Source organism: Heteronotia binoei, chromosome 1 (genome assembly GCF_032191835.1).
Source record: "Heteronotia binoei isolate CCM8104 ecotype False Entrance Well chromosome 1, APGP_CSIRO_Hbin_v1, whole genome shotgun sequence".
Classification (NCBI taxonomy): domain Eukaryota; kingdom Metazoa; phylum Chordata; class Lepidosauria; order Squamata; family Gekkonidae; genus Heteronotia; species Heteronotia binoei.
Window position 1 is genome coordinate 267,714,837 of NC_083223.1, and position 14,577 is coordinate 267,729,413.

Below are 14,577 nucleotides of genomic sequence, written 5' to 3' on the forward strand. Positions count from 1 at the left end.
GCACCCAATTCTGCGCTCCCAGAAGGCCAGCGCCCTAGGCAATCACCTAGTATGCCTAGTGGTAGAGCCGGCCCTACCTCCAGGTGGGATCTGGAGATCGTCTGGAATGACAACTCGCCTCCAGACGACAGAGATCAGTTCCCCCGGAGAACAAAAAAGATGCTTTGGAAGGTCCTTGTCCTTCTCAGGCTCCACCCCCAAATCTCCAGGAGTTTCCCAACCTGGATTTGGCAACTCTGCCCTCCCCACAGATCCTCCGCTGGTGTCCGGGGGGGGGGGAGGGGAACCTGGCAAACCTAACCCTGGTTTTTCATTTCCTGACCACGCGATGACAGATGAGAGAAAACTAGCCGAATGGTCCTTTTAAAAGTCCAGGGCAGGGGTGGCCAAACCGTGGTTCGGGACTCGGGAGCCACATGTGGCTTTTTTACACCTATTGTGTGGCTCTTCGAGCCCCCACCACCTCATCGGCTGGCTTGGAGAAGGCAATTGTCTCTTTAAATTACTTCTCCAAGCCAAGCCAGCCAGCAGCTTGGAAAACACATTTAAAGTTAAAATTCCTTTCTTTCCACCTCTCCCCCCACAATCAATTTTCTTTCTATTTCTATCCACCTCTCCCTCCCCCAATCTATTTTTTCCTTCCTTCTTCCCTTTCTTCCTCCCTCCCTCCATTTCTTCCTTCCTTTCTTCCTCCCTCCTTCCCTCCATTCCTTCCTCCCTCCCTCCATTCCTTCTTCCCTTTCTTCCTCCCTCCCTCCATTCCTTGTTTCCTTCCTTCCTTTCGTCTTCCCTCCATTCCTTCCTTCCTTCCTCCCTCCATTCCTTCTTCCCTTCTCCCCTTCCTTTCTTCCTCCCTCCCTTCCTTCCTTCCTCCTTCCCAGCTCTCGAATATCTGATGTTCATGTCTTACAGCTCTCAAACATCTGATGTTTATTGTAAGTGGCTCTCGCATGAAGCAAGTTTGGCCACCCCTGGTTCAGGGGATATCTCAGGGCTCTCTCACTCACCCGTCAAACCACCCCAGCCTAACTCTTTATCATAAGCTACTCTGAGTGGCTCTTTTATTCACTCCGAGCAAGCCATAATAACACATGATACGCTTACCCCTTTCCCACCCAGAATTTGGCTTTGGTGCGAGAACACAGCTGGCGGGAGGGCTTCCACTCGCACAGGATATCCTTGGTGAAACTCCTGCGGAAGCAGGTGAAATCGGGCACCTCCGGAGGCTCTGGAAATGGAAGAAACCATCACGTGTGGGAAAGATTGTCTACAGGTTTTCAGATGCATTTAGGAATGCAAAATCCAATACAATAAATATCCGGGGGCTTTGGGGGTGGAGCCAGGAGACATTGGGGGTGGAGCCAGGAGCAAGGGTGTGACGAGCATCACTGAACTCCAAAGGGAGTTCTAGCCAACACATTTAAAGGGACCGTGCTCCTTTTAATGCCTTCCCTCCACCGGAAATAATGAAGGATAGGGGCACCTTCTTTTGGGGCTCAAAGAATTCGATCCCCTGGTCCAATCTTTTTGAAACTTGGAGGGACTTTGAGGAGAGGCATCAGATGCTATGTTGAAAATTTGGTACCTCTATCTCAAAAAACAGGGCTCCCCTGAGCCCCCAGAGCCCCAGATACCCGTGGATTGATTCTCCATTATACCCTATGGGAATCAGTCTCCATAGGGAATAATGGAGTGCCCAGCAGATATTTCCCTCCCCCCCCCCCCGCTTTCTGATGACCCTGAAGCAGGGGGAGGGCCTCCAAAATGGAGGATCCCTGCTCCCACCTGGGGATTGGCAACCCTAGGTGCGTTTCGCAGTCCAAAAGGCAGATTTTTTTTTTTCAGAGAGGGGGAAGAAGAGCCACAGCTGCCAATTGTGTACCGAGTTCGTTACAAGGTGCTGGTTATTACCTTTATAGCCCTATATGGCCGAGGACCTGCCTACCTTAGGGACCGCCTCTCTCCATATGTTCCCCAGAGAGCACTGAGATCTAGTTCCGAAAACCTTCTACGAATCCCTGGACCAAGGGAGGCCAGACTGAAAACAACGAGGGAGCAGGCCTTCTCTACAATGGCTCCCCAATGGTGGAATCAACTACCAGAGAAGGTGCGAGCCCTGCGAGCCCTAAATCAGTTTCGTAGGGCTTGCAAAACCATCCTCTGCCAACTTGCGTTTAAGATGGAACCCGGGTAATGACACCTAGCCATCCTATACATATATCGAACTGTAGCACTTTAATCTGTAGCCTATAATATTTTAATTGTTTATTTAACTTAATTTGAATGTAATTTAACTATATTTTAATTGTCTTTTATAGTAATGATTGTATTTTATTGTAATCATGGTATATACCATGTCCTGTGAGCCCGCCTCGGCGGGGGAGGGCGGGATATAAGAATAAATTTATTATTATTATTATTATTATTATTATTATTACTATTATTATTATTATTATTATTATTAAAACACTATAACAGAGGTAAGGGAGGAGGCGATGAGGGCTCAATGAAGCTTTGGCTGGACCAAACCGGCCGCCTCCCTTGCCCACTCACCTTCCACCAGCAGGCGCACAGAGCGGAGGATGCGGCCACCGGCATGGCAAGTGTATAAGCCTGAATTGTTGTAATAGACCGATGGCAGGAAAAGACGGGGCCCTTCCAACACCAGCCTTCCGCAATCCGAACTTATATTCCGTCCATTGAACCTCCACTGGACATTGGTGGTGTTCTCTAGCTCCCCCTCTAGGCAGGGCAGGGTAACATTCGTACCTGGTGGGCTGACCATGGTATCAGGTAGGAGACCTGCCGACGGGAAGAAGGAGAGAATCACTGTCAAAATTTGGATCATTGAAACCTGAGGAAGGTTATCATTAAACCAGCGCTTTTTTTTGTAGCAGGAACTTCTTTGCATATTAGGCCACACCCCTCGGATGTAGCCAATCCTACTGGAGCTTACTACTGCACGAAAAAGCCCTGTAAGCTCTTGGAGGATTGGCTACATCAGGGGGGTATGGTCTAATATGCAAAGAAGTTCCTGCTACAAAAAAAATCCCCGTTAGGTCGCACTCCCCTGAGGTAGCCAATCCCTGGAGCTTACAGTAGGCTTTATACTGAGAGCCTTGTAAGCTCTTGGGGATTGGCTACATCAGGGGTGCGTGGCCTAATATGCAAAGGAGTTCCTGCTACAAAAAAGAGCCCTGATTACCACACGCACATCAAATCATTGGGTCAGATCCCACGAGACATTTCCGCCAATGGTGTTATGTTCTTCTAGGAAAGGGATCCTCCACTGCCATTCAAGGTTGGTGCCAGACATTGTAACTTGACTGTTTAAAAAGGTATATTGATCCCCCAAGGCCTCTTGCCCTAACTGACTCCATCTTGAGGGAGGCAAGAGCCCTGGGAACACAAAGACTGCATTTCAAACGCTTGCATTTCAAACGTTTTCTGTAACCGCTACTAACTCCCTAGGAAATTCCTTACATAGTATTAACAAATGTAGAGAGCCTTTGAAGACTGAGCCTCAAGGTGACCAGCTAGGGTTGCCAAGTCCAATTCAAGAAATATCTGGGGACTTTGGGGGTGGGGCCAGGAGACATGGGGGCAGAGCCAGGAGCAAGTGTGTGACAAGCATAACTGAACTCCAAGAGAGTTCTGGCCATCACATTTAAAGGAACAGCACACCTTTTAAAATGCCTTCCTTCCATAGAAAATAATGAAGGATAGGGGCACCTTCTTTTGGGGCTCATAGAATTGGACCCCCTGGCCCAATCCTTTTGAAACTTGGGAGGTATTTTGGGGAGGGACACTAGATGCTATACTGAAAATTTGGCGCCTCTTCCTCAAAAAACAGCCCCCCCAGAGCCCCCAATACCCGCAGATCAATTCCCCATCATTCCCTATGGGACTCATTCATGGAGGTGCATAATGGCTTTGGGGGCGGGGCTTCCCCCGCCGGCCAGCTGGCTGGGGGAGGGGGAAAGCCTGTAAAACTGGGGGATCCCCCGCTGGGCCCTGGGGATTGGGAAGCCTATGACCAGCAGGGTTCCTTCCTTGGGAAAAAGATAAGGGAGTATGGGAACCGGCAATTGCCGCCCAAATGTGTGAGAATGAGTTTATTGCTTGTCTTTGATGTTAGGGGTTAAAATGATATGTCTCGCTGTCCACTGTATCAATTCCAACTTGCTTCTAACCCAGACCACTAGTTCTCAAATAAATGGATTAACTTTGCTACAAATGATGGTCCGTTTGACTTTGAAGTTCCAAGTCTGACAGTTGGTATGTAATATTCGGCCAGATAATTATCAAGTTGTACCTTAGACCCCAACAGTAGAACAGCTTAATGTGAGTCCAGTAATACCTTAGAGCAGGGGTGTCGAAATCATTTGTTATGAGGGACAGATCTGACATGAACGAGACCTTGTTGAGCCGGGCCATGTTGGGCCAGGCCATGCGTGTGCCTACTTAAGATTAGGTAGTGGAGATAAAAACTTTATAAAGGACACAGACAAACAAAATTAATTTTTTTAAAAAAGAAAAAGCCTTAAAACATACTTAAAACTTTACCACTTGATGGTCTAAAAGGTGCTTTCTTGGTATTTCTCCCATGGGATCCAGGGAACTGGCCAAAAGAAGCTCTGGCTCTTTCCTTCCTTCCCCAGGGGACAGGGGAAGGAGGAACCTCAGCCAGTAGAAGGGAGAGAGGCTTGGCTCAGTAGCTCTGCTGTGCGATTGAGAGAGCCTGGAAAAACAAGCTCTGCCTTCCCCCCTTCCATCCCGAGGGAGGAGCCTCAGCCAATGGAGAAAATAGAGGTTTTGCTCAGTAGCTCCTGAGCAATTGAGCAAACCTTGCAAAGCCAGCTGTTGTGCAGAAAGAAGCAAGAGAGAGAGAGAAGGAAGTAGGTGACAGCCAGTTGCTTGAGGGCCTGACAGGTACCCTCTGGGGGCCTGCTTCGGCCCCTGGGCCTCATGTTCGACACCACTGCCTTAGAGGTCAACAAGACTTTTGAGGTATGAGCTCTGAAGCGTCAGAGTTCCTTTTATCAGGTACTCACTTTGACTTTTGAAAGCTCATACCCTGGAAATCTTGTCGTTCTGGTCTCTAATGTGCTACCGGACACAAATCTTGCTCTTCTATCGTAGACCAACATAGCTACTTGAGACTTAAAATTTGTGCTTAACATACATCAACATTTCTTTGAAACGCACCCCAAATTCTTATTTTGGAAGGAGAATTTCCAAATTGAAAGCCTGAAATGCCAAAGTGTTGCCAGAACTTATTTTGAAGCGGTACATAATATTAGTGGCAGCCACAAAACTCGCAAAGGAATACGGCCAGTGTTCCCTCTAAGCTGAGTTCGTGTGAGCTAGCTCACCGTTTCTTAGCCTCTGGCTCACACATTTTTGTCTTAGCTCACAAAAATGGCCCCAGAGCAAACTAATTGATGCAGTCGCTCACAACTTTAATGTCGGTAGCTCACAACTTTAATGCTAGTAGCTCACATTTCTGCTCACACGACTGAATACGGCAGGTAAAGTTGCTGTTATGGCCACTGCAATTCTATCTCAGCGTTTCACAAACCAGAAGAGACAGCTGTTTCGCATCTATTACACACCCCAGTGCTCAGACCATGGACCTCCCGCTAACACATGAACACTGCTTCACATGGTTTGCCCTGTATGCTGTAATAGCTTCTTCTGCAATCAAAGTCAACGGGGTGTTTGTACCCTGGGATACAGGTACGTTGGCAAAACAGAATGATGAATTACGAAGACATCATGTTCTCTTCAGCAGCTGCAGGGTATGAAGGATAAGCTGAGCATCGTGTGGTTCTTTAGCTTTCATGCACAAGTCACATGTGTGTGCTAAAGGCAAGATGCATCTGTCTATCTGGTGCAGTGAAGAACCTTGGGATGAGGGGTCGTTTTGAAGAAAAATAGGTGGCGGAGCTCACTAGCGTAACTCGTTAGCATATGCCCCCACCAGCCAAAAACAACCTGATGCGAGAAAGGAGAGCCTCAGGTGAGTGAGGCCTGCTTGGACTGACTAGACATCCAGCCAGCCCAAGTAGGCCTCACTCACCTGGGGCTCTCCTGGGCTGGCTGCCCCAGTCAAGAGGCCAGCAAGCCACCCGTTGCCCAAAATCATATAAAAAGTGGAGCAAGGGTGGGGCGGGCTTCTCCAGGGGTTAATGAGGGCTGCTGGGGGTGTGGCAAAGCCCCTGGGGGCTGGCTGGCTGCCCGCTCTCCTAATCCAGGGATTGTTATGCAGCTGCACCTCCTATTCAATGGACCAGGTGGGTGGGGAGGAGGAGGGGGAGCCCTCAGAAAGGTTCAGGAGCTGTGCTCCTGTGAGCTCCCGCTGAATCTAAGGCCTGGTTATGAGGTGACCTCTGTTGCTGAAGCAACTTTTAAATAGCCAATCTGATCTCCAATGGCCAGTCACAAGCCCTGCTGGGCAAAAGCCCCACCTGGAATCTCCCACTTCCTAAAAAACACTTGGCAGGCATCAGGAAAGGTATTATGGCCCTGATCTAACAGCCTGCTTCATGTGGACAACTAGAGCAGGGGTGTCACACAGTTCGGGGGCCAAATCGGCCCCCAAGGGCTCCTATCAGGCCCCCGAGCAACTGGCTGTCATCTGCTTCCTTCTCCCTCTCTCTTGCTTCCTTCTGCATCACAGCTTGCTTTGCCAGGCTCTCTCAATCGCACAAGAGCTGCACCCCTGAACTAGAGGCTCCCTGCTCCAAAGTCCTGCAAGTACAGCCTGGAGACTGAAGCCCCTAAGCCAGGGGTGGCTAGATTGCGGCTCAGGAGCCACACGTGGATCTTTCACACCTATTGTGTGGCTCTCAAAGCCCTTGCAGCCTCGTTGGTCAGCATGGAGAAGGCCTTTGTCTCTTTAAAGCACTTCTCCAAGCCAAGTCAGCCAATAGTTTGGAGAATGCATTTGAAGTTAAAAGTTGCTTTCTTTCCACCTCTCCCTTCTCTCTCTCATCTATCCATCCATCCAGGACTTTTTTATAGCAGGGACTCCATTGCATATTAGGCTATATCCCCAGATGTAGTCAATCCTCCAAGAGCTTACAGGGGTCTTCTTAAAGGGCCTACTGTAAGCTCTTGGAGGATTGGCTACATTAGGGAGGTGTAGCCTAATATGCAAAGGAGTTCCTGTTACAAAAAAAGCTATCTATCTATCTATCTATCTATCTATCTATCTATCTATCTATCTATCTATCTATCTATCTATCTATCTATCTATCTATCTATCTATCTATCTACACTGTCATCGTCATCACTTCCTTCCTTCCTTCCTTCCTTCCTTCCTTCCTTCCTTCCTTCCTTCCTTCCCCTGGCATTCATGTCTTGTGGCTCTCCAACACCTGATATTTATTCTATACGGCTCTTACCTTAAGCAGGTTTGGCCACCCCTGCCCTGAGCATCGGTTACCCCTAAGCATTTGTTTTTCAAACAGTTACTGCCTCTCTGAAGATGGAGGTTCCATTGGGTTATCATGGATAATAGTCATTGATTAACCTCAGCCCTAAATATGAACATATGAACATATGAAGCTGCCTTATACTGAATCAGACCCTCCTTGGTCCATCAAAGTCAGTATTGTCTCCTCAGACTGGCAGCGGCTCTCCAGGGTCTCAAGTTGAGGTTTTTCACACCTATTTGCCTGGACCCTTTTTTGGAGATGCCAGGGATTGACCCTGGGACCTTCTGCTTCCCAAGCAGATGCTCTACCGCTGAGCCACCGTCCCTCCCGTCCACCGTCCCTATTGGCAATATGATTGCCAATACCAGCTCAGGAGATTCCTGGAGGTATGGCAGCTCGGGGGGAATGAGTTTGAGATGGAGAGGGAACCCAGAAGGGATGTGGCGCTGGAGAGTCAACTTTCCAAAGCAGCCATTTCCTCCAGGAGAAGGGGTCTGTGTAGTCTGGGGATTGTTAGAGGGTTTTTTTGTTTGAAATTCAATTTCAAATGCTCAACCAGTCCAATGGATTGTTGGATCAAATGAGATTAGAAAGCCTTTTGGATAAAAAAACAAAACCATGACTTTATTATGGGGGAACTGGGGTGGAAAACAACAAACTCTAAGAACTACATCTTACACAAAGAAAAACACAGAGCTAAGAGAGGATACTTCCTCCTTCTTCTTGACCTCTGGCTGCCTAGACAAAGAAGTCACCTGCCTAACTGACCAATTAGCACAGATAAGCAAACCATCTTTCCTGGGCTTTCTTTCTACTGGCAGACAGCCAAATTCTTCTTCCTGGGTCCGGCAGACAATAGAGAAACAGGTAAACCCTATAATGACTGAAACGTAGAACACTGGAAATTCCAACACCCCTTCTCAATGTCTGATGCGCAAGACATTATACATTCAGTAGTCATTACTCATTATTCACTGTAGCAGTTAACATAATAACATAAGAAAAGCCATGTTGGATCAGGCCAATGGCCCATCCAGCCCAACACTCTGTGTCACAAAAAGCCCCAAGTGCCATCAGGAAGTCCACCAGTGGGGCCAGGACACTAGAAGCCCGCTCACTGTGCCCCTCCAAGCACCCAGAATACAGAGCATCACTGCCCCAGACAGAGAGTTCATCTATGCCCTGTGACTAATAGCCACTGATGGACCTCCGCTCCATATGCTTATCCAATCCCTTCTTGAAGCTGTCTATGCTTGCAGCTGCCACCACCTCCTGTGGCAGTGAATTCCACGTGTTAATCACCCTTTGGGTGAAGAAGTACTTCCTTTTATCAGTTCTAACCTGACTGCTCAGCAATTTCATTGAATGCCCTCGAGTTCTCGTATTGTGAGAAAGGGAGAAAAGTACTTCTTTCTCCATCCCATGCATAATCTTGTAAACCTCTTTCATGTCACACCTCAGTCGATGTTCCTCCAAGCTAAAGAGCCCCAAGCATTTTAACCTTTCTTCATAGGGAAAGTGTTCCAACCCTTGAATCATTCCAGTTGCCCTTTTCTGAATCAACTAGTTACATCAGCTAGGTTCAGCATTTCATGTAAACATTCAAATCTTGCATAAGGTAATGGCTTGGTAAGTATATCAACCACCATTGCTTCAGTACAATGGTATTCTATTTTAATCAGCCCGTTCTCATGTAGATCTTTAACTAGCTCATATTTAATACCATTTAACTTCAAGAGGGGATTGGATAAAAATATGGAGCAGAGGTCCATCAGTGGCTATTAGCCACTGTGTGTGTGTGTGTATTGGCCACTGTGTGATACAGAGTGTTGGACTGGATGGGGCCATTGGCCTGATCCAAAATGGCTTCTCTTATGTTCTTACCAATAGATCTAGAATAATAAGAAGAACTGCAGATTTATACCCCACCCTTCTCCCTGAATCAGAGATTCAGAGCGGCTTACAATCTCCCATATCTTCTCCCCCCGCAACAGACACCCTGTGAGGTGGGTGGGGCTGAGAGGACTCTCACAGCAGCTGCCCTTTCAAGGACAACCTCTGCCAGAGCTAATGGCTAACCCAAGGCCATTCCAGCAGGTGCAAGTGGAGGAGTGGGGAATCAAACCCGGTTCTCCCAGATAAGAGTCCACGCACTTAACCACTACACCAAACTGGCTCCTACATGAGAAGGGGCTGATTAAAAATACCAAAAATTCAGGTCCAACCTGAAGTTGGGCGACTCTAGCCTTAAAGAACAACAGCTCTAACTCACACTACCAATCATAACGTCTCCCAAAGTCAAAAATAAGCACAAAACAGGGACTGTGAGTTGACACAGACAGGTCTCCTGAAATAGAGACCGTCGTTGATAAATAGGGACAATTGGAGCGGACCCATCATGGTATCCTGGGTACCACTAATGTCCACTAAAAGATTTTCACCATGGCCCATTGGAGAGAGACCAGATGTCCTTTGGCCAAGTCCTGCCGTGTTGCTAGGATACCTCCCTTGCAAGGCCAAAGTGAACGTTGTCAGTATTTACCGGGAGGATGAAGCAGAGCGGAGGTGATGGTGCTTCTTGCAGAAGCGTCAACTGGTCAAAACTGTGCTGGTTTGGAAAATTGTTTGAGCCACCTGGCCAGTTTATTTCATCACCACCCTTTCCCGAGCACAGGGGTCCCCGGCACGGTGCCCATGGACGCCATGTTTTCTGTCATCACCTATCATGCCACCCCCTCAGTCATCGTTTCTCTAAGCTAAAGAGCCGGAACCTCTAACCCAGGGGTGTCATTTGTTATGAGGGCCGGATCTGACACAAATGAGACCTTGTAGAGCCGGGCCATATGTGTACCTGTTTAAGATTAGGTAGAAGAGATATAAACTTTATAAAGGACACAGAGGCTGAAACCAGATGGCTGGTTTGGGGTGGCTGCAAGGCTGGAAGGAGAACGCCCTGGAGCTTCCAGACAGTGCTGGAAGAAGGGGCAGGTCTAGGGTGCCAAGTCCAATTCTAGAAATATCTGGGGACTTTGGGGGTGGAGCCAGGAGACTTTGGGGGTGGAGCCAGGAGACATTAGGGGCTGAGCCAAGATCAAGCCTGTGACAAGCATAATTGAACTCCAAAGGGAGTTCTGGCCATCACATTGAAAGGGACGGCACACCTTTTAAAATGCCTTCCTTCCATAGGAAATAATGAAGGATAGGAGCACCTTCTTTTGAGGCTCATAGAATTGGACCCCCTGGTCCAATCTTTTTGAAACTTGGGAAGTATTTTGAGGAGTGGCACTAGATGCTATACTGAAAATTTGGTGCCTCTACCCCAAAAAACAGCCCCCCCAGAGCCCCAGATACCCGCGGATCAATTCTCCATGATTTTCTATGGGAATAAATCTCCATAGGGAATAACAGAGTTCCCAGCAGACATTTCCCTCCCCTCCCCCCGCTTTCTGACGACCCTGAAGCGGGGGGAGGGCCTCCAAACCGGGGGGGATCCCCTGCCCCCACCTGGGGATTGGCAACCCTAGGCAGGCCTTGGGTGGCTGGGGAGCATCTGGAACTAGGGTTGCCAAGTCCAATTCAAGAAATATCTGGGTATTTTGGGGGTGGAGCCAGGAGACTTTGTGGGTGGAGCCAGGAGACATTAGGGGTGGAGCCAAGATCAAGGCTGTGACAAGCATAATTGAACTCCAAAGGGAGTTCTGGCCATCACATTTAAAGGGATGGCACACCTTTTCAATTCCTTCCTTCCATAGGAAATAATGAAGGATAGGGGCACCTTCTTTTGGGGCTCATAGAATTGGACCCCCTGGTCCAATCTTTTTGAAACTTGGTGGGTATTTTGGGGAGAGGCACTAGATGCTATACTGAACATTTGGTGCCTCTACCCCCCAAAACAGCCCCCCCCCAGAGCCCCAGATACCCGCAGATCAGTTCTCCATGATTTTCTATGGGAATAAATTTCCACAGGGAATAATAGAGTTCCCAGAAGACATTTCCCTCCCCTCCCCCCGCTTTCTGATGACCCTGAAGCGGGGGGAGGGCCTCCAAACCGGGGGATCCCCTGCTCCCACCTGGGGATTGGCAATCCTATCTGGAACGCTCACACGTCCCGCTCGTAAGGCGCCCTCCGGCCTTCCAGACAGCCAGGTGCCGCCTCAGAACCACCCCAGCGAAAAGGGACCACTTTCCAAGTGGTGCCTTTTTGAGGCGGTTGGAGCGTCCTCAAGGACGGGGTAAGCGTGGGACAAGGGTGGGCGGCAGATGTTGCCATCTGGACGGTTTTTTGGGGTTGACTTCAGAGGCGTCTCTGAGTCGACCCGAAGTGCCGGTCTGTAATCAGCCAGACAAACAAAATTAGAGATTTTAAAAAAATAAAATGAAATATGCTTAAAACATTAGCACTTGTTGGTCTTAAAGGTGCTGTCTTTGTATCTCTCCCATGGGATCCAGGGAACTGGGCAGAGGAAGCTCTGGCTCTTTCCTTCCTTCCCCAGGGGACCAGGAGGGGGAGGACCCTCAGCCGATAGAAGGAAGGGAGGCTTGGCTCAGTAGCTCCGCTGTGCAATTGAGAGAGCCTGGTGAAGCAAGCTCTGCCTTCCCCCCTTCCTCCCCAAGGGAGGAGCCTCAGCCCATGGAGAAAATAGAAGCTTTGCTCTGTAGCTCCTTTGCGATTGAGCAAGCCTGACAAAACAAGCTGTAATGCAGAAGGAAGCAAGAGAGAGGGAGAAGGAGAAGGAAACAGATGACAGCCAGCAGCTTGAAGGTCTGATAGGAGCCCTCCAGGGGCCTGATTCGGCACCCGGGTCACATGTTTGACACCCCTCCTCTAACCTTTCTTCGTAGGGTGTTCCGTCCTCTTCATCGTTTTAGTTGCCCTTCTCCGCAATGTGAACTCCGTGAGCTAGCTCACGTAAACTCCGCTTAGAGGGAACACCGCCCACCACCCTGCATCAGGATTCCAAATGTACCCACAAGCTCAAAAAGGTGGGGGACCCTCGCCATACCACAAATAAGTTCACAGCAGCATGCAGATTTTAATTTTGCTAAAGGCAATGCTTTCCTCTGGCTCATGAGCCCTTATCGGATCTCCTGGCCTCTTGTGCCAGGGGAAAACCTCCTTGTGCGGGAGGAAAACACCAGCTCTAATAGAACAAAGAGTCGATAGATCCGACCTTGGATCGCTGACAGCTCCCTCTTCTTCTGGCAGGAGAACTTCCACATGGATTGAGCATGTTATGAATTTGTCTAGATGTTTGGGGTTTTTTTTAATTTGGTGCCTTTAAGTCACCGTAGAAAGCTCAGTGCAGCCCCATAGCCGCTGCCACCTCCTGTGGCAGTGAATTCCACATGTTAATCACCCTTTGGGTGAAGGATTTCCTTTTATCAGTTCTAACCCGACTGCTCAGCAATTTCATTGAATGCCCACGAGTTCTTGTATTGTGAGAAAGGGAGAAAAGTCCTTTTTTCTCTACCCTCTCCATCCCATGCATAATCTTGTAAACCTCTATCATGTCACCCCGCAGTCGACGTTTCTCCAAGCTAAAGAGCCCCAAGCGTTTTAACCTTTCTTCATAGGGAAAATGTTCCAAACCTTTCATCATTCTAGTTGCCCTAGTTATCTAATTATCTAGTTATCCAATTTGTATGGAGAGTTTTTGTGGCCAGCAATGGAGTGAAGGGCTCTGCTATGCTTCTGGTGAAAGGAACTGGCTTACTCCCTTGTAATATACAGCACAAGTGGAAGATATTATATACTGATGAAGTGGGAAACACGAAACGCGTCTATTATATTATTAACTAGTTATTTGTACGCTATATCAGTTAATCACTAAGGGCTCTGTTTATAAGGATTTAATTGTTTTTTTATGGTTGTCCATGGGAACGTTTGTGTTAAACATATTAAGTATGAAGCAGTTTTATATTTTAAAAGTATATAAACATATTAAAATGTTTGGTAGTTTATTCATATCACAGAGATCGTTTTTGTTGTTTGCATCAATCCCCAGGTGGGGGCAGGGAAACCCCCAGTCAGAGTAATCAGACAACGGGGGGGGGGGGATGTCTTGGGCACCCCATTATTCCCTATGGAGACCGATTCCCATAGGGTATAATGGTGAATTGATCTGTGGGTATCTGCGGCAATGGCGGGCGGGGCCCTGTTTTTTGAGGTAGAGGCACCAAATTTCCAGTATAGCATCTGGTGACACTCCTCAAAATACCCCCCCCCGCAAGTTTCAAAAAGACTGGACTGGGGGGTGGTGTCCAGTTCTATGAGCCCCCAAAGAAGGTATCCCCCCTTCATTACTCCAAATGGAGGGAAGGCATTTAAAAGGAGCGTGGTCCCTTTCAATGTGATGGCCAAAACTCCCTTTGGAGTTCAATTGTGCTTGCCACACCCTTACTCCTGGCTCCACCCCCAAAGGCCCTTGACCCTGAGAGGAGTGAAATAATGAAATGAGCTGAAACAGAAGAAACCAAATATAATGTCTTAGTGATTGTTAAGGTGCAAGGAGCGGAACTGGGTACAAACATTTAGTAACCATAGCACAGGTGTAGTAGCCGTTGTTAAAACGCAGAAGCAGAAAAGTAATAACATGGTTGAACAAGCCATGGCAACAGTAGAGATTAATAGCAATAGAGACTAATAAATAGCAAGTACGCAGGCGTAATCAAATGATAAATATTAACTGACACACCCCACCTCGGGGAAAGGTAAATTTAAATGCACATGCAATGTATGTAACGGGAGGGATACATGTCAAGGAGGGGGTGAAGTAGGCGTGCCGGGTAGCCTGTACCCTCTAAGTACCTCAGCCTATGGGGAAAGGAGGAGGGACTCATCGGCCGGCAGTAGAGGATAAAAGGGCATGTATGGAACTGATCAGGGAGCTCGTTGAAAAGCGACTCCCCTCTTTCTTGATATCAATAAAGTTGTATACTTTGAAGGAGACTCCCGACTGACAGCTCTTTTCTTTACATCTCCAGGAGGGGCCAGGGGAAGTGGACAGATTGTCTCTAACAACCCCACCCCCAAAGTCCCCAGATATTTCTTGAGTCGGATTTGGCAACCCGAATTTGCCATGTTCCTGTAATGTTCCTTTTCTCACATCAAGGATTGCTCCTCTCCCTGCCCCCC

General features: G+C 48.2%; 1 protein-coding gene across 1 annotated transcript in view; it reads right to left on the minus strand.

The window, feature by feature from the left end:
- The window catches only part of IL6R (interleukin 6 receptor), a 44,075-nt gene that overhangs the window by 20,853 nt on the left and 8,645 nt on the right, over positions 1 to 14,577 (minus strand). Inside the window, exons 2-3 of the mRNA XM_060253563.1 lie at positions 2,554 to 2,802; positions 1,105 to 1,228 (exon numbers count right to left, since the gene is read on the minus strand). Coding sequence (XP_060109546.1) covers positions 1,105 to 1,228; positions 2,554 to 2,802 — 373 coding nt within the window. The remainder of the gene's footprint in view (positions 1 to 1,104; positions 1,229 to 2,553; positions 2,803 to 14,577) is intronic.